The 24882-nt window shown below is 41.7% G+C and overlaps 1 protein-coding gene across 1 annotated transcript; it reads right to left on the bottom strand.

Moving 5' to 3' along the window:
* Window positions 1-5843: 5843 nt before the first annotated feature.
* Window positions 5844-10360, bottom strand: smfn (small fragment nuclease). Its single transcript, XM_063894227.1, has 7 exons — window positions 10107-10360; window positions 9057-9140; window positions 8883-8960; window positions 7185-7296; window positions 6983-7091; window positions 6733-6786; window positions 5844-6240 (listed from the first exon to the last, which is right to left on the bottom strand). The coding sequence occupies exons 1-7, from the start codon at window positions 10323-10325 to the stop codon at window positions 6108-6110; spliced, it is 789 nt and encodes a 262-aa protein (XP_063750297.1). The 5' UTR covers window positions 10326-10360; the 3' UTR covers window positions 5844-6107.
* Window positions 10361-24882: the final 14522 nt, after the last annotated feature.

Genomic DNA, 24882 nt, shown 5'->3' with positions numbered 1-24882 from the left:
TTATAGCATGCACTGCATGTTTTTAAATCAGAACACCTGACATCAAATGCGATTTATCAGCCCAAACCAATCAATATCAAGAGTATGTCGAGACTACCAGTCCCTCAACCTTTTGCTGTAAGTGAACATTGATCAAGACCAGGAGCAAAACAGAATACTAATACAGTCCCAAAGCACAAAGCAGTGAGTGTGTGTTGGTGTAATGTCTCTACTTCCTCAAACTGTGACGCTGTCAGCATTATCATGGGCAGGGGTGCAACTTTTCTATCATGGAAGGCAGCCATAATGGCATTGCATCGTATGTACTCTACTAAAGGGGCACACAAAATAACAATTCATCCCATTTTCTCCACTGTAAGCGAACAATTCATCGAGTACTTTATGGTGTTTTCTCCCCTGGAAAGTCAACACAGACAGCACTTTATCATGTTTTCCACCGGTAAGTCTCCTCAGAAGGCAATATATACAACGCCCGGCCAAGAATGAGGTCACAAGCCTGTGGGGGCAGTGCTATGATCTGGGGTTGCTGCAGTTGGTCTGGTCTAGGTTCAGCAATGTGGCCAAAGAATGAGGTCAGCTGACTACCTGAATATACTGAAGGACCAGGTTATTCCATCAATGGATTTTTTCTTCCCTGATGGCACGGGCATGTTCCAAGATGACAATGCCAGGATCCATCGGGTTCAGATTGTGAAACAGTGGTTCAGGGAGCATGAGACATCATTTTCACACATGGATTGGCCCCCACAGAGTCCAGACCTGAACCCGATTGAGAATCTTTGGGATGTGCTGGAGAAGACTTTGTGCAGTGGTCCGAATCTCCTGCCATCAATACAAAATCTTGGCGAAAAATTAATTCAAGACAGAAATAAATGTTGTGACATTGCAGAAGCTTGTGGAAACGATGCCACAGAGAATGCGTGCCGTGATCTAAGCTAAAGGCGGTCCAACAAATATTAGAGAGTGACCTTTTTTTTGGCCGGGCAGTGTATTTATATTTTTACAATTCTTGTTGTGTTGTGTTCAGTTTCATACACAGCTGTCTGGAAATGTTTTTGTTCTTATAGTGAAATCCAAACTTTCCGTTGGGAAAAAAAGGTTAGCCTCAGTAACAAAAACTAATGTTTGTTCAGAATAAATGAGAAGAAACACACCCTTATGCATTTGATGTTTGTTTTTTGGCTGTACCGGACTCGCACCAAGTTGTGTAATGTCCTTTTGCCTGAGACCCAGATAAATCTGCTAGTTTATGTTTGATTTGCTCTGGCAGACAGTCTGTTCCCCCTCCCCTTTGGACACATTTCCATGCCCTTGGGATCAGACTGGCCATTTCGAGACGTTTATCCACTGAGGTCTATTTGAGATGATGACTGTAGAGGAGCGGCGTTCTGGTGTAGATGCTTTCACATAGCCTGACATTGCCAGAGCAGATTGTTAAAGGATCACAAACAAAATCAAATCTAAGTTTGAAGATACTTTTGGTCCCCAAGCAGAGTAGAACCCTTTTAATCTCTAAATTCTGATGGCCAAAACGGCAGCACTTGTTCAGATTGATGCTACACCATCACAGCTCATCTCTGCACGCTGTAGACATAATCAGATATAATATCAGCTTCAAAACAATAGTACTTTCTTTAGATATCCAAGATAAAGCCAACAGTCACATACCTCCTTGTGCTTTATGGTGTGTGTTTCTGACAGAGAACTTCACTTCTTTCCCACAATACAATAGACAGAGGAAAAGGATTAACAGTTCATCTACTTCTGTTAAGGCAAGTCTTTTACATCACAGAAAACTATTTAGCATGAGTGTGCTGATGTGCCCAGCAATATGTGACCCTCGTGCAAAACAGGTTTGGAGAATTGGAGTTCTATAGCATGGAAGAATACACTGCTAACTCACAGCCAGTGGCTACACGGATTCAAATGAGGACATCACTGAGTCATGCTTTTGGTTTCTTTATTGGATTTGTGAAATGTGCATTACAATGAAAACAAAAAAAAGTCAGAGTTCACACACACACACACACACACACACACACACACACACACACACACACACACACACACACACACACACACACACACACACACACACACACACACACACACACACACACACACACACATGCTGTTGCCTGCAAACAGCTGAGTGGTGGTGGTGCTATAACACAGGCCAGGTGTGGCAGGTGACTGACAGCCTGTGGGGGGGCCCTGCAGTGTGTGATAGATGACACGCTGACTGCTGATGGACAGCAGACACAGAGAGAACTGTCTGATGGCGTGTCCCGCAGCTAGACTACAGCAGCAGTTTGTCTGCAGTATGTTTATTTGTAGGTGGTCATGTGACAGTAAGGCAGGAACAGCTGAACAACATTTTTGTTTTTTTCGTTTTTTAAGTATTATCTCATAAAGACAAACATATGGTATGATTAATTAGATTTTGGTCAGCAATGTAACTCATTGTATTTTGCACGAACATTGTTCAATGCTTTCTTTGGTGTGAAATCATTTTGTTATATAAAATTCTATTATGCCCAATTTGCCATTCATTGAAATTTCAATATGTTTGAATATAAAAGTGTTATACAAAAGTTTTTTTAAAAAAAGCTCAATTCAATCAGGAACGACATTTTTAGTTTAAAAAACATTTATTGACAGATGCGCCATATAATAGAAATGTTAATAGTCTTTCGAGATTAGACCCCGATCCTGATATCGTATATCTTAAGGGGGAAATGCAGCCATGAGCATATAGGAAGGTTTACCATAGCTTTAAATGCAGATTAAATTGAAAAAGCCTGAGTCTCAAGCTGTAGAAAGAGAGGACAGGTGAAGCACAGCCTGAGCTGCTCTTTAGCAAAGATAAACATGAACCACCTCCTCTGCTCTCTGCTGTTGACATCAAATGATTCATTAACATTATGCACTAGCAAGCATATGCCCACACACACACATATACACATGAACACAGACACTAAGATCAAAGGCGTGCTGCGGGGGCAAAACCTGCTGATGGCAAACACTGGTTTATCTAAAGCAGGAACATATGGCAAGATGTCTCCTGATTCCCCCCCTTAAAGTCGCACAGCCCCTTCCCTCCCCTTAGTCGTTGCTACCGTCTTCCTTGATAGTTCCCACTTAAGTTTGTATGGTGGTGTGTCCGGATTACTACACAGATGTAGAAATGAGTGACACAATTATTTCTAGATCAAGCTGTTGTTTTGATCATAAAGTAAAACACTTCAGGACTCAAGGGTTATTATTGTAATATGCAGTGGTCCTGGCAATGAAAATCTTAGGTCGAGCTCCACCAACAATGCAACATATTATATAAAACAATAGGATAACAGTAGGATACATTAGAGTAAAATAGTGCAGGCTATGTTGCTTGACCAGTCTACAAGTAGTGCCGATGAAGTGAACTATATACATGTCAGAAAAATAAATAAATACAATAAACTAAATGATGCAAAGAATGTTGAAAGTGACCAAGTAAATTCAGGATTCTACGCATATGTAAATAGAATAAAAAATATACAACAACAGAATTAAATGGTTAAATATTGTCGGGTGAAATCCAATTCATTGTTCAGTTCCAGATACCTGTGAAAAATGTTTTTGTCTAAGTTGTAATGAACATGTGTAATTGATTCTATTGTTGAAATTGTCCTATTTTTTCTTAAGAAGTGTCAGGTTGTTTATAATGTTTTGTAAAAAAATATTTCATTAAATGTGAACAATTTCAAATTGCAATTTTTTCACTCAAACAAGTGGAATGATTTGGAGTTGTGGTTTTTTATAGGTTATTATGCTATGATTTTACTGGTCCAGCCCGCTTGAGATAACATTTGGCCCCTGAAGCAAAATGAGTTTGACACCCCTGCCATAGCAAATGGGATAAATGAACTACTACTACTATTAAATAGTAAGCAGATGCCTCAAACTGTCTGTTAAAGAAAAACAAGCTAAGAAAGATTTGATTGACAGTTTGGCAGCACGTCCGGGGTCACGAAGCGGCCAGAGTTTTCACACCCCAGCATGGATGCACACAGTCCGGCTCACTGTCTCTTCATCTACGCATCCTCTACCTCACTTTGAAGTTGGGTTAGAAGAGGCTTTACGCCTTCCCTTTCATGACCTGCCTTGTCAGATTAACTCAAATTTGGGAGGCTGGGACTGAGTCTGAGGGCTGTCACATGTTCACAGTGTGAGGGTGTGTGTGCGCCTGTGTGAAAAAGCACAAGTTGTGTGCTACCCCATGGATTTCTGTTTGAGATGAAAAGAGAAATGGCAGCGGAGGGGTGAGGACTGGGAAATTTGTGATGAGTCAGCAATGCCATGTACAAACTACATGCTCTCTCACACACACACACACACACACACACAAGATAAAATGTCAACCTTTGAGATAATGTACCAGATCGATCAGATTTAAAAAAAGGGTGGGATGATTTAGAACAAATCCACAACCATACTTCTATTACTTAAACTGTTCCAGGAGGCACAGGTGTGTGTGTGTGTGTCACTTAAATAATAAATAATAATATGGTGCCGACCACAACTTCTCTCCTCAAGAAGGTGTACATTTGTTCCTTTTGAACAGGAACAACTCGAAGGACAGAGACCTTTGGCCTGAGTCAGCTCGACACCTCAACCAGGACACCAAATTATGGAAATACAACATCACTGAGAGCTCATTTACACTGAGAACAGTCAAAATATGTTTATGTTCTAATCTGCATTTAACGAAAGCCATCCAATACCAGTTTAGAATGCTTCCCACCCCTTCACTTATTACATTTTTATGTTGCAGCTTTATAATAAAATGGTTGTCTTTTTTCCTCATTATCTTTGCCTTCAATATTCCTTGTTGAGAAAGTCAAAACATTATTTTAGAATACTTCAAGCAATATTAAAAGAAAGTGACATAAGTATGCAGACCCTTAACTCATCAGGATGTCTGGACCACTGTGTTCAGGTCTCTCTACAGAAGTTCCTAAGTGGTGCAGGGATCCTTAAACCAAGAAATGAGTCAGCATTTGACTACTTACGGTTCCCTCTTCTCCAAATCAACTATTTATTTCTACATGTTTCGGTTTAGTACTTGAAATAGGATCTGTGGTTAAGGTGAAGAGAGTTTCATGTTTTGTTGCATCGCATAAAATACGTTAGTAGACACCCAACTGATAAAAGTCCAAAGCTTCTGTGTCGCTAACAAGTGGTTAAATGAGCAGAACAGTGAATCACCCATGTTTATACTTATTGTTTGTCTGTGAAAAATGGATGTGAAAAAGTAGTTAGTTGTTAATCGTTGACTGATTCCATGTGAGGCTTGCATTTCTGAGTACGCAGTAAAACTAGCTCTTGAATTTGACACGAACCAACACTTAGCTGTTTATCGTAAATGCTGAGTCATACCTCTGCATTATTAAACAACATGAATTCATGGAAATCTCAGCTCATCTTTTTCCTGCAGGCTTTTTCTCAGTTTTGAACGTTTTCATTGAGCTGTCTTGTGAATGTTTCCATTGTGCACACTGCCATCTAGTGTTCTGAGAGCTTGTTGTCCATAAACAAAGAAATGTATTGTATTGTATTGCAATAAGAGGAATAGAGAAGCTCCTTTACATCATTTGGAGACAAACTATTATTATCAAGCATTAAGGGTTTGTTGGTTTTCTACTAGTCTTGCAGCGATAATCTGGATTGTATTGGGGGATAAAAGGGACCATTAACACACAAATAATATTTAGTACACTTAAGAATAGGTGTGTAGTTATGAAATTCTGTCACTTCCTGCATGAATGAGTTTGATGTTTAAAGATTAGACACAGGTAGAATGTGGTGTGTGATCAGTTTATTTGGTTTCACTTTAAAAGCGAGGGAAATCAAAGTAGATCCCACACTAAAGTAAAAAGAAACTGCAACCTTAAATTAAAATGTTTCTCTTTTAAATTTGGAAAAATAGGTTTCTGTTGAATAAACTCTTGCAAGAATCATGCTTCCTTTGATGAAACCTACATTTGGAACAAGTGATGAAACAAATATGAACAGAAACTAAACTTGAAAGAAATGTGGCAACACAACGCTGGAGCTCCACAGCTTCATGTGTGGGAGCTGTTGATGCTGCCTCCGTTTTGTGATATTCTGCACTTCTTCTCCTCTGTTGAGGGCTTGAAGACATTGGCTCTGTAGAACTTCAGCTCTTTGATGCTCTCCTGGATGTCATCCAAGGCTCTTAGGAAGGAAACCACATCTCAACTGTATTCCTTGAATTATGCATATTACACTGAACCTTAAAATAAAGCTTACAGGATAGGGCTGCAGGATATCAAAAATATATTATTATATTATTGTATTTTGACTGATATTGCAATTGTGATATGATTTGAAGGGAGAGGGAATGAGAAGCATTATTCACATTATCATTGAAAATATATCAAAATGACCATGGTCATTTTTTTAAGGAAATGTATTAAACAAGGTTTTTTTAAGTCTGTAGGCTGGGACTTGTCTGCTGCACAAAATTCAGAATGATATTTTCATATAAATGCATTGTCTGACTGTTTTAAATCTATGTCCACAATGGTTTCTTTACAACAGTTACTTTAGTAGATACAGAGTCATCGTAATCAATAGAAACAAATGCCAAATCTATGCCTGACCTCAGTAAAGAAAACAAACATTCCTCCTTCCATGATTATGTTGATGCGTTTTCGTTTTGTTTACCTGTGGGCTGCTTTCTTGTGAGGCACAATTCTATATTCCTCTGGATACCACCGTCTGAAAGTTTACCAAAAAAAACACATTTAACAAAAATTACAGTTGCAATGAATAGCAAACTGATCAATTGCAGATAAGATCATTAGTGGGGCTAATAAATGACAAGTCTTCATGACGAGAAAGAAAGTACAGAGGACTTAAGAGACAAATGTGGAAAATATTCTAATTCTTGTGCAAAAGTCCACCAAACACTCGCCTGCAAAGCTCCTTAATGGTGCTGACGTCAATGATCCTGTAGTGAAGGTGGTACATAAACTGTGGCATGAACTTGTCCAGGAACCTCTTGTCAGCGTGCACAGAGTTCCCTGCAGGGGGGGGGGGGAGCATAGGACATCACTGCAGGAGCTAAATCAGTTGGATTATATCACACTCTGCAGCTGAAGCTGAAAGTCACTCACCAGCAAGGGGACACTGTCCAGGTGGGGTGTGCTGTCTGACAAAGGACAGGAACTCGTACTCTGCTTGTTCCAAAGTGATTTTACTGTCCTGCACCCCCTGGGTCAATCCTGACTGAGACACAAACACACTGGCTGTGTACATCATATATTCATTCAGCTGGTTCAGCTGTAAGACCTGTGTCCTGCCCTGTCTTAAATCAGAATCAGAATACCTTTAATCGTCCCACAGAGGGGAAACTTTCATCATTACAGCAGAAAGAGCCAAAGACTGCTTAATATTACACCCAAGAAACTAAAGGAAAAAAAAAAAATATATATATATATATATATATATATATATTTATATTTATATTTATATATATATATATATATATACACACACAAGAATCACACAATTAGGGCCCCTATTATGCAAAATGCACTTTTTGCTGTCTTTTATACATAAATATGTGTCCCCGGTGTGTAAGGAGACTCACAAAGTGTCTGAAAATACAACCCTCTCTCTTTTCCTCCTTACCCACATCTCTAAAAACGGGGGTACAAACGAGCTAATCCAGATTTGCTTCGGCGTCATATCAGAAATGTGGGCTGGCTTTACATTGAACTCCTGGCAACGTCCCGCCCACGTGACACGTCCCAACCTATCACCCCCCATAGGAGCTGACCCCCCTCCGCAGCACTTCTGTGTGTCTGTGTGTTCAGCAGGATGTCTGCAGGAGGGACTTAGAGTTGTTGTATATAATACATATAATGTCTCTGTTCTAGCGGTAAACACTGAGAAGTGTTTCAGAAATAATGCTGGATGTGGTTTGGAACAAAATATGGGGTTTAATCACAGCAGCGTTTAGCTGAGTTTCTCCCGGTAGAAAACGTTCACAGAGGAGAGCTCATGACGCTCCAAAGGGGCGTGGCCAGCAGCAGCTCCAAAGGGGCGTGGCCAGCTTCAGCTCAGCACAAATTGAAAGCAACAGTCACAGAATCAGCACTTCAAGAACAGGGCTGAAATAGAGGGGGATGAGGCATGCTACAATGGGGGATCTGTTTGGTGTTTTGAACTAAACAGTTCAGACCAGTTTTCTGTTTAGTTTTGTATAGATATTACCCTACAATATATTGTTCAAATATAGCATAATAGGAGTCCTTAAACAGAACATGATGCCCCTTTGTATTCTACTCTTTGCATGCTGAGGTAGAACATGTTTGTTATCCAGGGGGGAACTGGGTTTCATGACATTTGCTTTATTGAGAAGAAAAGAAAAGAAATCAACATAAGTTCATTAAAAAAAGTGAAAATGTGAAATGGGTATAAAATAAAATGGAAAAAAATATTAATAAAGTAAAAATGTGCAACATAAGATATAATAAAAGATATATATAAACATCAGAAGCTAAAGTAAGATTATGCAATTTTTACAATTTAACAACAAACAGTACAATGTGTAAATTATATATTAATTGGTGTATTAATATTGCAGATTTAAAAGAGGGTATTCAGCTCCATGCATTCTATGACTCAACGCAAGTAAGATAGGGCAGAAGACCGAGATAAATAGGTTTGGACTGTGACAGAAAATGGCTTTTGTACAAACTTTCTACTTTTGAATCCATTTCGTCCATTTAAACTCAAACAGCGGTTGGTGTTTAAATGTGAGGTTTCAGCTGTCTTTCTCCCAATCCCCTGCGACAAAGACAGCTTACCTTTCCATGATGCTCTTTACACCACTCTGACATGCCGTCCAGCAGCTCCTTTGGCTGGTTTATTATCAAGTTGGGCCCCTGCAGACCGAGAACAGACGTGTTAAGTTATCAATATAGACAGGAAAGAAGCTGCAATCAACATTTTTCTTCATTTTTAAAACGTTTTTTTATTACCTCAGCCAGAATATTCAGTTCAGAGTCTGTGATTAAGCACGCCATTTCAATGATCTTGTCCTTCTCAATGTCCAGACCTGTCATCTATAAAACACACAAAAGATAGCAAGATCTGACATATGTCTGGAGCAATCCTTTCCTGCCTTAATAGCATGGATGTGTTCAACACATCCACAGCCCTTTGAATGATTGAAACATAGGCTAAATAGTATTTTATAGTAGTGTGCCTACATCTATAATCTGAGCATGCAGGCAGCATCAACACTGCCAGTTAGGCGTTTTTGGGTGGATGATCTGAAAAAAATTCAAAGAGTTACTACAGTATACTCCATGTTGGTGAAGTACATACCGAACACAACTTAAAATCTGAGCCTAAAGTCACACATAACAGGAATGTTAATAGTAACCATTATCATAGTACATTTTGAAGTGGATTGATCAACACAAATGATGTCTGAAATCTACAAAATGTAAAGGCCACAGGTGTAGACTGTATCTGCTCGATCATCCATTAGCTGATCAATTATGCTGGGCTGTCATTATCTTTCGTATGCATATGCTAAACGTTTTAAAAGAAGCCCATCATCTGTTTTCCTGGGTATTATTGTTGAACTAGCCTTAATGACGCCTCAAACTCAATGGATAGGTACTCATCTCTCAGAGAGCACAAAGCATTCCACCTTTAATACACCGGCTAACATGTCACAGCGGATGGCTTTTCTCAGTGGAGGTGTAAAAACTGCCATGTAACGTTGGCATACGCCAGGTGGTGAAGGCAGAATGCGAGGTGGCCATTTCAAAACTAGTAAACTAACGTGAGCTACAGCGTACATTATGTAGCCTACCCATCTCGATAGCGTTACATTTCGCAGGGTTGACTCATTTGCTACACATTGCAACGTTGTACTGAGCACCCTTTCGGTTAACGTTACTGGTTAGCTTGGTGTAGCATACTATTAGCATATGTCAGAAAAGCTACAAACAGTTGCCTCGGGTGAACTACATGGTTAGAGCCGTTGTTAGCCTTTATGGTGTTTGCCGGTGACTTACCTCCAGGTCCACCCACACCATTCTCTGGGACATCGCGTTGGACGACATGCTGATTTTTCTGGATAACTGGACGTCCGAACTTGAAATGAATGTGTTTATTCCACGACTGCAGTGTGAATGGCAGCCTGTCGTTATGTGCTGAAGAACAGGAGCTCTCCTCTTGCAAATAAACTCTAAAATCACTGGAGCCCATGCCGAGGTCCGCGAGCTCACTAGCATCCTGGGCCGGCTTCCGATGTGATCTGTCGTAAAAATAACTCAATCCCGTCAGAGGACGCGGATGGTGTAACGATCGCGAGACTTGCTAAAGAACATATGGGGTACATATATTTTGTGTTTTAAGTAGCCTACACTAATATGTATGGCTTATGTGGTAAAAATTGGGGTTTCTTTCATACCTTATATTTAAGGTTAGAAGAATTAAAAACAAATACACTTTTTTCCACATCATGTTTCCAATAATACAGAGAGAACATTTAAATGAATTTGTAACATCTATTGCTATATCATCAGTTCATAAGTGGGATAAATTATATCTAATGTGTAATTATATGCGAGTGTTTGACTAGAGCGCCACAGGGATGACGTATTTTTGTAGGCCGACCCTGAAGTATGGGTTCCCTTGACAAAAAGGCAATACAATTTTGTAAGAAATAACATCTGTAGAAAACAAACCTGTTTGATAAATGCATGTTTTGTTCAGCCGGATAATCTCCACATGTCTACCCTACTGTTGTAATTTTGGAATCATAAAAAATGCTAACGTTATGCTATAAACCAGGGGTCTCCAACCTTTTCCCCTCTGAGAGCTACCTCTAAAGAAAAAAAATTACGGAGAGCTACTTGTGTTTTATATCATGTGTAACATTTATTCACACATATCTAAATCCCTGAATAAGGTTTCGTTTGGCTCAAGCATATACGGAACATACATCCAACACTCACTATTTGTGTAAGAACATTAATACTCAAATTAAACTCAAAGTATGCATGTCAAAACATTTCTTTCTCTTTTCAACAACATATTTTTTTTGCATGAACATTTTCAAAATATTGGCAGCCAATACTCACACTCAAAATACAGAAATGTAACTAAATATGTATCAGTATGCATGTCTATGCATTTCTTTCTTTTCAGCTATCACTGATAAACTCACATTTTTTGCATAACATTTACAAAACACTGACCTCTAATACTCACACTTTGTGTGAAAACATAGCCCAAATTGAACTCATCAGCATATGCATTTCTTTATCTGTTCAAACTATAAAACACATTAAACTCACATTTTTTGCATAACATTTACAAAACACTGACACTTTGTCAAAACATAACTCACACCTTTGAAATCACATAGGCTTCTATTGATGTTGAACAATTATAACTTCTTAACTTTGTCCACATCACACTTTCAGTCATTTATTCACTAGCCTACATATTCAGTCAAGCAATTTAGTTAGTGAGATACCTGGCACTGCATGGTGCCAACAAGAGAGTTGTATGCTGGAATATACCCACCTAGATTCACTCTTATGGAGTCTTTCAAATGTTCATCTGTCAGTCTTGTTCTGAACTTAGATTTGATGACATTCATGTCAGAAAAAGAAGATTCACAGAGGTATGTAGACCCAAACAAAGCAGCTGTCTTCAGAGCTGCTTGACACAGATTCTTATAGTTTTCTGGCTCAACCAAGCTCCAGAAATGTTCAGCATGCTGTTGAGATTTCAGTTGTATGTCGTTTTGGAGGTTTAAAAGTTCCATTTCCATTTCCACAGGATCGATACAGAAAAGGTCTGCCATCTGCCCAGAAATCTGACTAATGTCCACATTCATGAATTTGTTGGCAATTAATGTCACACAGGGCTCAAGTCTCTCAAAGTCTCTGAACCTGTCTGCAAACTCCTGGCCAAGCTTGATCAAGAGGTCACAGTACTTCTGTGTTCAAAGCATCAGCTACCCCTGCATGGGTTTCCAAAACCTTTGTGACAGAGGGGAAATGCTGGAATCTTTTGGCCTTCAACTGCTGGATGAAAAAGGCCAGTTTTGCGCTGAACGCATTAACAGCACTGATCATGTTGCAGACGTCTTTCTCTTTCACTTGCAACTGTACGTTCAAGTTATTCATTTTCTCAGTTACATCTGTCAAAAACGCAAGATCAAGGACCCACACTGTATCAGATAACAAGGTGGTGTCCTCCCCCCTCTCTTCCAAGAAAATCTTGATTTCACCCAGCAAGGAAAAGAAACGTTGCAGTACTTTACCCTTACTGAGCCATCTGATGTCAGTGTGGAGCAGGAGATCTCCATAGGCCACAGTACATTCCTCCAGGAATTGCTTGAAGGTCCTGTGTTGCTTAGCCTTTGCTCTGATGGAGTTGATAATCTTGACAACCGGCTCCATGACATGTTCAAATCCCATGACCTTCGCGCATAAAGCCTGTTGGTGAATTATGCAATGGTAGGCCAGAAATGGCGGAAACTCCGGGTCTGCTTTGCATCGGGCAATAAACCCAGAGTGACGACCTGTCATCGCTGGTGCTTCGTCAGTGGTTATTAACACAAATGTTCATAATATGCGACATCTGCTGGTGGAAAATAACCCAGCGCGGTAGAAAAATGCGCATTAACAGTCAGGACATAATTTTAATTCATGGCTATGAAGAGGTTTTATTGTAAAAGATAGGCTAAGGGCAGAGACACTCATTCTCACCCTTTTTACTCACTCTTTAAAATACTATGTTAAATTCACTGTCCGTGAACTAGTTAGTTTAAAATTCAAAATGGGGAACTATGAGTGTGAATTTATTCATTTTAATCTGAACTGAACTTTGAGTTTTAGTTTTGAGATTAAATAAACCAACTTTGGCTATGGTTATGCCTTGTTAGTCAAAGCCTAAATCCTAAATCGGGCTGTCTTGTCATTATTTTTTCCCATTGTCTCGCCGACATACATATTATTAATATGGTCAAGTACATATATACAGTGGGGCAAAAAAGTATTTAGTCAGCCACCAATTGTGCAAGTTCTCCCATTTAAAAAGATGAGAGAGGCCTGTAATTTAGGCATACCTAATCAAATCCAGGGTCCAGAAAATGAGTTATATTTATTTTGTTACTTTGGTCTAACTGTGTTTCCTGACTGGATCTCATTATTTTAAAACACTGATGTACACACATTGTCCACTCCAGGTAGGGAATGAAGCCTTACCCCAAGTGAAGGAGTTCAAGTATCTCGGGGTCTTGTTCTCGAGTGAGGGAACAATGGAGCGTGAGATGGGCCGGAGAATCGGAGCAGCGGGAGCGGTACTGCAGTCACTTTACCGCACCGTTGTGACGAAAAGAGAGCTGAGCCAGAAGGCAAAGCTCTCTGTCTACCGGGCCATCTTCGTTCCTACCCTCACCTATGATCATGAAGGATGGGTCATGACCGAAAGAACGAGATCGCGGATACAAGCGGCCGAAATGGGATTTCTCCGCAGGGTGGCTGGCATCTCCCTTAGGGATAAGGTGAGAAGTTCAGTCATCCGGGAGGGACTCGGAGTAGAACCGCTGCTCCTTCGCGTTGAAAGGAGCCAGTTGAGGTGGTTCGGGCACCTAGTAAGGATGCCACCTGGGCACCTCCCTAGGGAGGTGTTCCAGGCACGTCCAGCTGGGAAGAGACCGAGGGGTAGACCTAGGACCAGGTGGGGGGATTATATCTCTTCGCTGGCCTGGGAGCGCCTTGGAATCCCCCAGTCAGAGCTGGTTGATGTGGCCAGGGAAAGGAAAGTTTGGGGCTCTCTGCTGGAGCTGTTACCTCCGCGACCCTGACGGAAAAGCGGGAGAAGATGGATGGATGGATGTACACACATGGAAAGTGGTATACTTAATGAACAATAATTTAGCATTCTTTCGCTCAAAAAGTGTTTTGTTCGAGTTATACATTTTGAACATTTATATTTATTTTCCAGGCAACTACCTTGGCTTGTGCTTCATATCTCTATTATTTTTGCAAATGTATGTATGTCCTTTTGCCATCAAGTGATGTACATATCCCACTTTTGACCAAAATGTCACTTGGTTCTCTGTCACCTGCTGTCTCTCTCTCTATCTCTCTCAATTCAATTCAATGGGGCTTTATTGGCATGAAAGTTAAAAGAAACAATGTTGCCAAAGCATGAAAATACAGAATAATATGATATACAAACAACATTACAATACATTTCTAATTAGTATATATTAATGATCTATATACAGTAATATAATAACACCTCAACACACGTGTGTGTTCAGACTCACAAGAGTGTCCATAGCAATAATAGAAAATAAAAATAAAATAAGACGCGTGTGTGTGTGTGTGTGTGTGTGTGTCTGTGTGTGTGTGTTTGTGTGTGTGTGTCTGTGTGTGTATTTGTGTGGGTGTGTCCATGTGTGAGTGTTTGTGTGGGTGTGTCCGTGTGTGTGTGGGTGTGTCTGTGTGTGAGTGTGTGTGTGGGTGTATCTGTGTGTGTCTGTGTGTATCATTCACTGTCCCTCAGGTTGTGGCATGTGTATACATATTGGGCAGCAAGGTGTGCCTGGTCTCCTTCTCCCAGGAGTATTTTTAACTTTGAGAGGTCACTCACTTCTTTGAAATCTGGGATTACAGAGCTCAACTTGTTAAAGTAAATGTTCCTCATTTCATTGAATGTTCAAGACTTTAGGAGGAAATGCATCTCTGTCTCAGTCTCACCTGTCGTACAGTGACCATAGATTCTGTGTTCTTTTGGTTGCCAGGATATTTTGTGTCTTCCTGTTTCGATTACCAGTGTGTGGTCACAGAGCCTGTACCTGGTTAGGATCTGTCTCTGCTTTCTATCTCTGACAGTAGAGATATTCTGCCAGTTCATAATCTCTTTTTAGTGCCAGGTAGCAATCTAATCTACTTTGGCTTTTAGTTTCTTCTTTCCAAAGCTGCAAATAGTGTTCTTTACATTGTGTTATAATGAGTTGGACTGTGATTGGTTTTTGGAGAGCAGTGTTGTTGTGAGCCTGGTCAGAATGGGTCTGAGAGGGGGCAGTTAGCCTCAGCACCAACTGACATAGGGGACTCTTTTCTGGGTTTAGCTCTTGGCTTTGGAGGGCTTTGGAGTGGAGGCTGTCTAGGGGGCTGGATTAAAGGTGGTTAAAAAATGTGAGTGCTCTCTTTTGAGTGTTAATTATCAGTGGGTATCTGCCTAATTCTGCTCTACATGCATTTGTAGGTGTTTTTCTCTGTATACATAGAATGTATCTGCAGAACTCTGCATGTAAAGATTCTGTTGGATGTTTGTCCCAGCGGGTATAGCTTTGGTGACTGAGTGGACCCCATACGTCACTACCGTACAGCGCAATGGGCTGGATGACACTATCAAATATTTTAAGCCAGATTTGAATTGGGATTTGGAAATCATAAAATGTTCTCTTAATTGCATTTAGAGCTCTTCTGGCTTTTCTTTTAGTGTATTCACTGCCATGTTGAAACTTCCTGATGCTGTCATGGTTAAACCAAGGTAGGTATAACTCCTACTATGTTCAATGACATGATTATTTATGGTAAACTGGTATTTGTTCTCCTGACATCTGGGGCGTTTTTGGAAAACTAGTTTTCTTCATATTGACGGCCAGAGCCCAGTTCTTACAGTACTGTTCTACCATGTCCAGCTGTTGTTGCAGTCCTTGTTCAGTAGGAGACAGTAGAACAAGGTCATCAGCATAAAGCAGACACTTCACCTCTCTATCTAGGAGGGAGAGGCCAGGAGCTGCACATTGATCCAACTGAACAGCAAGTTCATTTATATATACATTAAATAAAGTCAGACTTAAATTGCAACCCTGACGAACACCTCTTCTCTGGGTGAAGAATTCAGTTCGTTTGTCTCCAATTTTAACAGCGCACTTATTTTCTAAATACATTGATTTAACCAGATCATACATTTTGTCCCCTATACCACAATGTAGGAGTCTATAATAGAGCCCTTCATGACAATTAGAGTCGAAAGCTTTCTTGAAATCAATGAAACAAGTGAATATCTTACCATTTTTTGTTTGGTGTACATGTTTGTGCGGTGTTTTGGAAGGAAGCCAATTTGATTTTTACTCAAGATGGAGTGTTGGTTAAGGAAATCTTGTATTCTTTTATTTAGAAAACTACAGAATAATTTACCCAGACAGCTGCTGACACAGATGCCACGGTAGTTATGAGGGTCTGATTTGTCCCCACTCTTATGAATTGGGGAAATGAGCCCTTTGCACCAGATGTCAGGAAAATATCCTGACTGTAGTTCGATATTGAACAGCTTTAACACTGTACCCTGCATCTCAGGGGTGCTGCATCTGAGCATTTCGTTTTTAATGTTGTCTGGGTCACAAGCTTTTTTTGGCCGAGAGATTGTGTCTGTGTGGTCAATTCTTCCAAAGTAATTGGGAAATCAAGGGGGTTTTGGTTGTCTTTAATAGTTTCTTTGATATATATATGTTTGGAGTTTTTCTTTTGTAATACATTGATCTGAATTAATTAGATTTATTGGTATGTCTTTGTACAGACTTTCAAAATGTTCTCTCCAGATGTCACCGTTTTGGATGGGTAATGCTTGTGGTTGATTTGTTGAGAAGTTGTTCCACAGCGTTTTGCCTTTTAACAGGTTTCCGCTTTTGTTTTATAAGGTCAGCTTTAATAGCTGCCTTATGAAATATCATATTGATATCATCAATGGCGATGTTTACACCATTTTAGGAACATATTCATTTTGGTCAAATAGTGACATTTCATTCATCAGATCAGGTGAGTTCAAGACCATGTTGAATTTGTCTCCACTGTCTGGGGCCAATCTGTAAGAAGGATTTAATTTATACAGCTTACTGGGTTCCCTGTTTGTATCACTCATTGGCAGTGTTCGAACTATGCCGAGATTTTCGGGGGGTCCCATTTTTCTCTCGGGGGGGGGGGCGCTTGCTCTTGCGCTTGACTCAGAGCGTGGATCTCGAAAACACAAACACGTTTGTTGATTTGATGCAAGGAAAGCTGCTGAAGGTTTTGTTAGACGTCCGGCTTTAGGCCGGACAGTCCGGCTTTTCAATGCCCTGTCCGGCGTCCGGCGCAGCATCAAGACGTATTTGTCGCCGGACAGGGCATTGAAAAGCCGGACTGTCCAGCCTAAAGGATGGAACAGAGGATGTGCCAAAGGACAACGCAAATGCAGACAATGTGAAATACTACTTACCTCACCACGCAGTTCTCCGAGAGGACAAGGTGACCACAAAATTGAGAGTGGTATTTGATGCGTCGTCCCATGAAGATGGCTATCCATCTCTCAATGACTGTTTACTTACAGGACCAAACCTAAATCCGGATATTCTCAGCGTCCTGATTAGGTTCAGAAAACATGAGATCGCCTTCATGGCAGACATAAAAAAGGTGTTTCTGCAGATATCCCTCGCCGAGAAAGACAGAGACGCGGTGAGGTTCCTGTGGCTCTCGGGCCCACCAAATGGAGAACAGGATGAAAGGCTGCGGATGCTGAGGATGACAAGAGTGGTGTTTGAAGCCTCCCCAAGTCCCTTCTTACTCGCCGCTACAATCAGAAAGGATCTGCAAAATTATGAAACCGAACAGCCACAAGTTGTAGAGACAATAAGAGAGTCACTCTATGTTGATGACTTTATTGCAAGCTCACGCACTGTGGAAGAGGCTTACTATGTAACAACCACCGCTAAGCAAATGCTGTCAACCGCAGGCATGGACCTCTGCAAGTGGATGACCAACTCTCCTGAGCTGAAGAGGAAATGGGAGGAGAGCACAACAGACCACACACTGGCGCCAGAGACACACAGAGCGGTGCTGAAGGTGTTAGGCTTAGTGTGGAGACCAGAGACCGATGACTTCACCTTTGACCTCAGACCGCTAGTGAGCATTCTAAAGCAAAAGAAGAACACAAGGAGGAGCGTTCTACAGTCATCCGCACGTATCTATGACCCGCTTGGGTTCCTGACTCCCTTCACCATCAGAATCAAGTGCATGTTTCAAGAAATGTGGGAGAGAGGACTCTCCTGGGATGAGGAGCTACCACCCGATCTGACTCGAGAATGGCAACAGTGGTGTTTAGAACTACCCCAGCTACACCAACTCGCCATACCAAGGTGGTACCGAACAGACACGCAGTCAGAGAACAAGCATGCCCTGAAACTACATGTGTTCTGTGACGCCAGTGAAAGAGCTTACAGTGCTGTAGCCTACCTGCAAGGTGAAACTCAACACGGAGAACCTACAATGAGCCTAGTCGCGTCCAAATCCAGGGTGGCCCCTCTCAAGAAAATGACACTGCCACGCCTAGAGCTCATGGGAGCTGTGATCGGAGCGAGACTAGCAAACAACTTGATGATTACTCTGAAAATGGAACCAATTCAGATAAGAATGTGGACAGATTCTATGATTACGCTGCATTGGATCTGCAGCTCTGCTCAGAAGTGGAAACAGTTCGTCGCAAATAGAGTGACCGAGATCCAGTCACTGACCAACCCAGAGTCATGGTCACACATCGCAGGAAAGATAAATCCAGCTGACCTCCCCACCAGAGGACAAACTGTTGAAAACTTGAAACATAGCCATCTATGGTGGAATGGTCCCAGCCTTGTGACATCAGCCGATCAGTCAGAGGAGACTGATGATGATTATGTTCCAGAAAGGGCGAACACAGAACTCAAGTCGAGTCACCAGGTCACTGTACAGCTTGCTGCAAATGACGCAGACCTCACTGTACCAGTGCTGGAGCTAGCCAGATACAGCAAACTGAAAAGAGTCTTCAGAGTGACAGCCTGGATAAAGAGATTCATAGCAAATGCTCAAACAAAACCAAAGACAAGAGGAGAACTGACTGCTGACGAGCTCTTCGAGGCCGAAAGGTACTGGATCAAGATAACACAACAACAGAGTTTCAGTAAAGAGATCAAACAACTAAAGACAGGAAAGGGCCTCAGTGACTGTAAGATTAAAGAACTCAAGCCATTCCTGGATGAACATGAACTGCTCAGTGTGGAAGGAAGGCTGCAGCAGTCTGACTTCACATTCAGAGAGCAGCACCCATGGATCCTGCCCAGCAAGCATAAATATTCAGAAATGCTCATACAGTACTGTCATGAGAAGGTGATGCATTCAGGAGTGAGAGACACCCTCGTACAAGTTAGGGAGAGATACTGGATCATGCGCGCAAGGCAGCTGGTCAAGAGTGTTGTGGCAAGATGCACAATCTGCAAAAGATTCAAGGCAAAGGCTCAAGATCACTGCACCTTTACCAAAGGACAGAATAACTGAATCCCCACCATTCAAAGTCACAGGTGTGGATTTTGCAGGACCGCTTTATGTGAAAGTGGAGGATTCTGTAAAAAAGTCATACATCACGCTATTCACCTGTGCGGTAACCAGAGCCGTACACTTGGAGCTAGTCTCAGATCAGTCAACAGAGACATTCCTGTTAGCGTTGAAAAGATTCATTGCTAGAAGAGGATTATGCAAGGTAATCTACTCAGACAACGCAAGAACGTTCAAGAGAGCTGATCAGAACTTGAAAGAGCTGTGGAAAGCCATCAAAGACCCTGAACTGCTGCAGTTCTTCTCAGAAAGGGGAATCACTTGGAGATTCATCGCTGAGCGAGCAGCCTGGTGGGGCGGATTCTGGGAGAGGCTCGTCCGATCAGTAAAAACATGCCTGAAGAAAGTTCTTGGAAGAGCTTCACTCAACTTCGAAGAAATGTGCACAGTCCTGACAGAGGTTGAGGCTACACTAAACTCTAGGCCTCTGACCTTTGTGCATAATGAAGTGGATGAGCCACAGCCACTGACTCCAGCTCACTTCCTGGTGGGTAAACGACTGACCTCTCTACCACCCAAGCCATTCCCAGCTGAAACACAGCACCCAACTGCTAACAAGGCAGAGATCACACGAAGATGGAAGTACAGGCAGAGACTCACAACCAGATTCTGGAATGCCTGGCGCAAGGATTACCTACTAGACTTGAAGTCAGCACACCGCTGTGACACAACGACACCCACCCCACTGAAAGTGGGTGACGTCGTACTCATTGGAGAAGATCACACACCCAGACAAACCTGGAAACTGGGAAGAATCAAAGAAATGTTTCCAGGCCGAGATGGTCTTGTTAGGTCGTGCTCAGTTCACACTACATCAGGGACTTTGTTGAGGAGACCTATTCAGTTACTGTATTGTCTGGAGATTTAGATGACCAGAGTAGTTCATCGGGGGGAGAATGTTGTAACTTAATAGCTTACAGTTTAGGATTGGTGATTTGATCTGTTTGTTGATTTGATGCATGGAAAGCTGCTGAAGGTTTTGTTGCTATTTGCAGTTAGAAGGAGAGTTGGGAATAGTTGTATTTTGTTGTGTTCTATGTGATTGATGTTGATTTGAGATGTGTTTTCTGTTCTGTTGCCTAACAAAGGGTTAAGAAACTACCAGAATGCTTAGCGGCTAAAACAAGAGTTACGCGCGTTTTTCCTTAGTATAAATAGAAGTGCCGCGTATACGGAAAACTACTAGCATACATGGAGCTGTTGATTATATGTTTTGTGAAGTTGGCTGAACGTGTAATGGTTGCTACTGATTTCCCTACATAAAGAAGCCTTTGTTTCATATCCGACGTCCTGCTGTTTATTTTGGAGGTAGTTAATCTACAAAGATCTCTTTTATACCAAATAACCCCACCCTCTCTCTGTGTAGATGGAGTCCATCATGGAGGTCCCTGGGGCCAATGGTTGAGTCGAGGGCCGGGTAGATATTTGGTAAGGTGTCGCATCCTCTTCTGATCTCCATATTAATGTCATGGATGACATGAGGAGGGGTGTATGTCCTAGGCAGCAGGGTGGAGACCACAATGCGGGTGTCGGGGAATTCTTTACTGGCCTGCTCCGCCATTTTCCTCACTGCCTCAGCAGTGTTCCTACGGAGGCTGTGCAGGTCATTTGTTCCCGTGTGGATCACCAGGTACTGAGGGCTCCTGAGGGTCTCCCTTTTTTAACAGCTTCATTGCCTGGCCTGTGGTGCTGCAGCGTTTAGACAGCACTTTTTATTATCAGGAAAAAGCTTTTTTGTGTCCAGGAACTTCCCATTTGAGTCAGCCAGCAGGACCCCTTGTGGGGCTTGTTCTTCAGGCTGTGTAGAGGGAAGTTGGGATGGGCAAAGTCTGTCTCTCTCTCTTACACATACTGTCTCTCGCTGTCACCTGCTGTCTCTCTCTTTTACACTTACTCTCTCTCTCTCTCTTACACTTACTGTCTCTCGCTGTCACCTGCTGTCTCTCTCTCTTACATGAATAAACTAGTTGCATGTTGAATTGATGCATTCAATACTTATTTTCCTGCTGTATTTGTGTTAAAAGCACATTAAATAAAGCACATTAGAGTTTTGCATTTCTGTGAGTGTTATGTTTTTCAAGTTTAACATCTATGCTTAACATTGGTGCTGCCAGCCTTTTTGTAAATAAGCTATTCATGATAAAATACATGGTTATGTATGTGCAAATAAAGCACATTATAGTTGCATTTTTGTGAGTGTTATTGTTGAGAGGAAAGGAGTGTAGTTATGAGCACTAAGGTGCGCTAAACGGTAAAATGCATATGAAAGTTCATAGCACCCGTCATTAGGACACGCCTATGAGCTGCAGGACATGAGTTATGTTTTTGGGAAGTTTAACAACATGTATGCTTACTTTAGTGCTGGACTTGGACTCGGGACTTGATCAATAGGGACCCGACTCGAACTTGACTTGGATGAGTAGTGGACTCGACTCGGACTCGACATTGCCCCACAGCTCGGGATAGAAACGCATGCGCCAGATACTGTATATGGAGACAAAGTATGTAGTCCTCTTATACCAGTGTATCTCACAAAAACATCAGCTTCATTCTGACAAATCACATTGTCAGTGTCATACAGTATACTGGTCACGTTTTGGGTAATGCTAAGTAATGATATCATCGTCTCTGTTAACGCTTTTCACAACTTCTTAAACGATGTGATAAATAATTTCTATAATTTCTAATGTGTATATGTTACTTGCCTTTACTGTTTGTATGCCCTCATCCCAGATTCATCACCACATAATATAGCCCTGTGGAAGCACCGGGAGGCACTGTCCTCGATGAAGGTATGGATATCTGTAACACTGTATTACAACAGTCATTTATATGGAGCTTTGTTCAATTTTCTCTGATGTAACTATGGTGTTTTACAGCTCTGCCTTGTCCAGCGCCTCCTGTCCCCTTAGCAGCACCACACTAGCCTGCAGCCTCGGTCCCAGGCAATAGTCAGGTTGTTGCGCACTGGAACCGCTCCCATCAGCAGATAATCTGGATGAAAACTGAGTTGGAGGAATTTGGTCTGTGGCCAGGGTCACGTCCAGTGCAACATCTTATGAACATGCTGTCCCTGTGGCGTTATCCACCTCAGCCTGAGCTCATAGACTCATCACTGACCTTCCCTCACAAGTATTATCAACTTCATCCATATTTTATATGAAGCCAGGGCATGCAATCATAGAGGGTGAGAAACAACTTTGTCTTGCCCTGTCTTTATGGTGGTGACATCCAGTGTTTGGTGTAACGCGTTACAAAAGTAACAGAGTTATAGTAATGTATTACTTTTTGCTGTAACGCAGTAATATAACGCATTACATCTGAAATGTGGGTAATATAATACCCGTTACAATTCTCAGTAACGCAGTTACAACACATTTTAACCCCAAATGATGTGGTGTGTTGTTTCTAAGAACTCACAAACATCGCGAGACATTCCGACACCAGAGAAACAATTGTGCAGGTAGAATAGTAACTCAGTAAGCCTGTTTACTATTGGTTAAGAGGGCTGCAGAAACAGATTCACAATGGAGAGCTGCAGGCTCACAATGCAGAGCTGCAGGCTCACGGTGCAGAGCTGCAGGCTCACAATGCAGAGCTGCAGGCTCACGATGCAGAGCTGCAGGCTCAGAGAAAAGAACAGAGACAGACAGGAGAGCGCGCAGGCCAAAGCAACAGAGGGTAACTGTCTCTGGGTCTGCCTCTTGAACCCCGAGACGTTGAAGGACTTGTGGCAGAGTGTTGAAGATCTACAGCCTCTGTCCTCTGTGGAATTGCCGGCTTTTAGAAAGCTTGTCAGCCAAATCCCCGTTAACACACCAATGACAAGGTGAGCTAACGTTGAATAGAGACTCGTTCATATACAGCAGGTCACAGGGCCGTGCAGAGGCTCCACTAACATGTTATTAATAACACACAGAGACGTAATGTTACCGGTATCACATATTATTCAGCAGACTTAAACGGACAATGAGTTTAATTTTAGCATACCATAGATAGCTTTAATTAATGAGCTGCAATAAACAACATGTTGGCATTTAAAGCCATACTTTTGCGGTTATTTATGGTGAAAGTAACGCAAAAGTAGTGTAACACATTACAGTTCAGAGACAGTAATAATGTAATGTAACTTATTACTTTAAAAAGACAGTAATAAGTCATATGTACTGTATTACATTTTAGAAGTAACTTGCCCAACACTGGTGACAATCCTCGGGTAGCTTTATATGGCATTGGAAGGCCAAAAGTCATGATTAAGTCCAGCGGCCAGTACTATATTTTAGCTTCACGACTCACTTGCAATGCTTGTAAAAAGTAATGGCATGCTGACAAGCCCCAGTGGCTGGGGAAGCTACCAAAGCGCTTCAGCAACATCGTGCCGGCCTTCCTGACACATACAAAGGCGGTCTGCAAATCTGTCCTGGATGAGATGAGGCGCAGCGTCAGATCACCACAGGATATGTCCAAGCAGCCATCTGAAATATGAGAGAGCTCACCTGGCCTACCTGCTGCGTGTGCAGAACGCCAGGGAGGCTGAGGCAGGAGTCTACGGCCAGAAAACCATCCGTGGGTACCTCAGAAAGGCCGATGTTCTGGCTGGTTTAACATTTTTCTTTAAATGTATAACCTTGTTCGTTGAGACAGTTGCTCAGTCACTTTGTACTCTGAACAACTATGTTATTCATTTTTCTCATTTTGTTCTACAAATATAATGACTAAATCTGTACCTTTAAATCCTTATGAAAATGGAACTGCAGTACAGATCGGAGACAGATATTTTTTTAATTGTTTTACTGGGGAAGTATGACAAAACTACGGAGCCCGCGAAGGGTCATGTTGGTAAATATTTTTATTGCGTTCCCTCGCAATAGTTTTGCGTTCCCTCGCAATAGTTTTGCGTTCCCTCGCAATAGTATTGCGTTCCCTCGCAATAGTTTTGCGTTCCCTCGCAATACTTTTTGCGTTCCCTCGCAATAGTTTTTGCGTTCCCTCGCAAAACTTTTTGCGTTCCCTCGCAATACCTTTTTGTGATCATTTTTTCCCCGTTGCTTTGCCTTTTCAAATTGGGCGGTACATTTCAGTTCCCATTGATGCAGCGCTGTCAGCGTCTAGGCTACCTGGATGCATGCTGGTGTAGGCTGGCCGGACACAAACAGGTAAGTTTGTTCCTATGTTTAATTTAAATTGTTACAGTGGTGTTTTGACCTCGTTTTGTGCGTGTTGCAGATAGACATTTGCTTAAGTTAAGATTAAGTCAAAAGTTGCAAGTTCCGCATGTTTCCCCATGAGCAGTGTTTGACGTTAGAGTGAGCAGTGATTAGCCATTAACAGGGTAATGTTAAGTAAGGGATAACGGCTGCCGAGGTGTCCTGTTATACTGAATTAATGGACGAGGGCGAGGGGCAAATAA

This window comes from Eleginops maclovinus, chromosome 11 (assembly GCF_036324505.1).
Source record: "Eleginops maclovinus isolate JMC-PN-2008 ecotype Puerto Natales chromosome 11, JC_Emac_rtc_rv5, whole genome shotgun sequence".
Taxonomy (NCBI): domain Eukaryota; kingdom Metazoa; phylum Chordata; class Actinopteri; order Perciformes; family Eleginopidae; genus Eleginops; species Eleginops maclovinus.
This window is presented reverse-complemented; position numbering and strand designations above follow the sequence as displayed.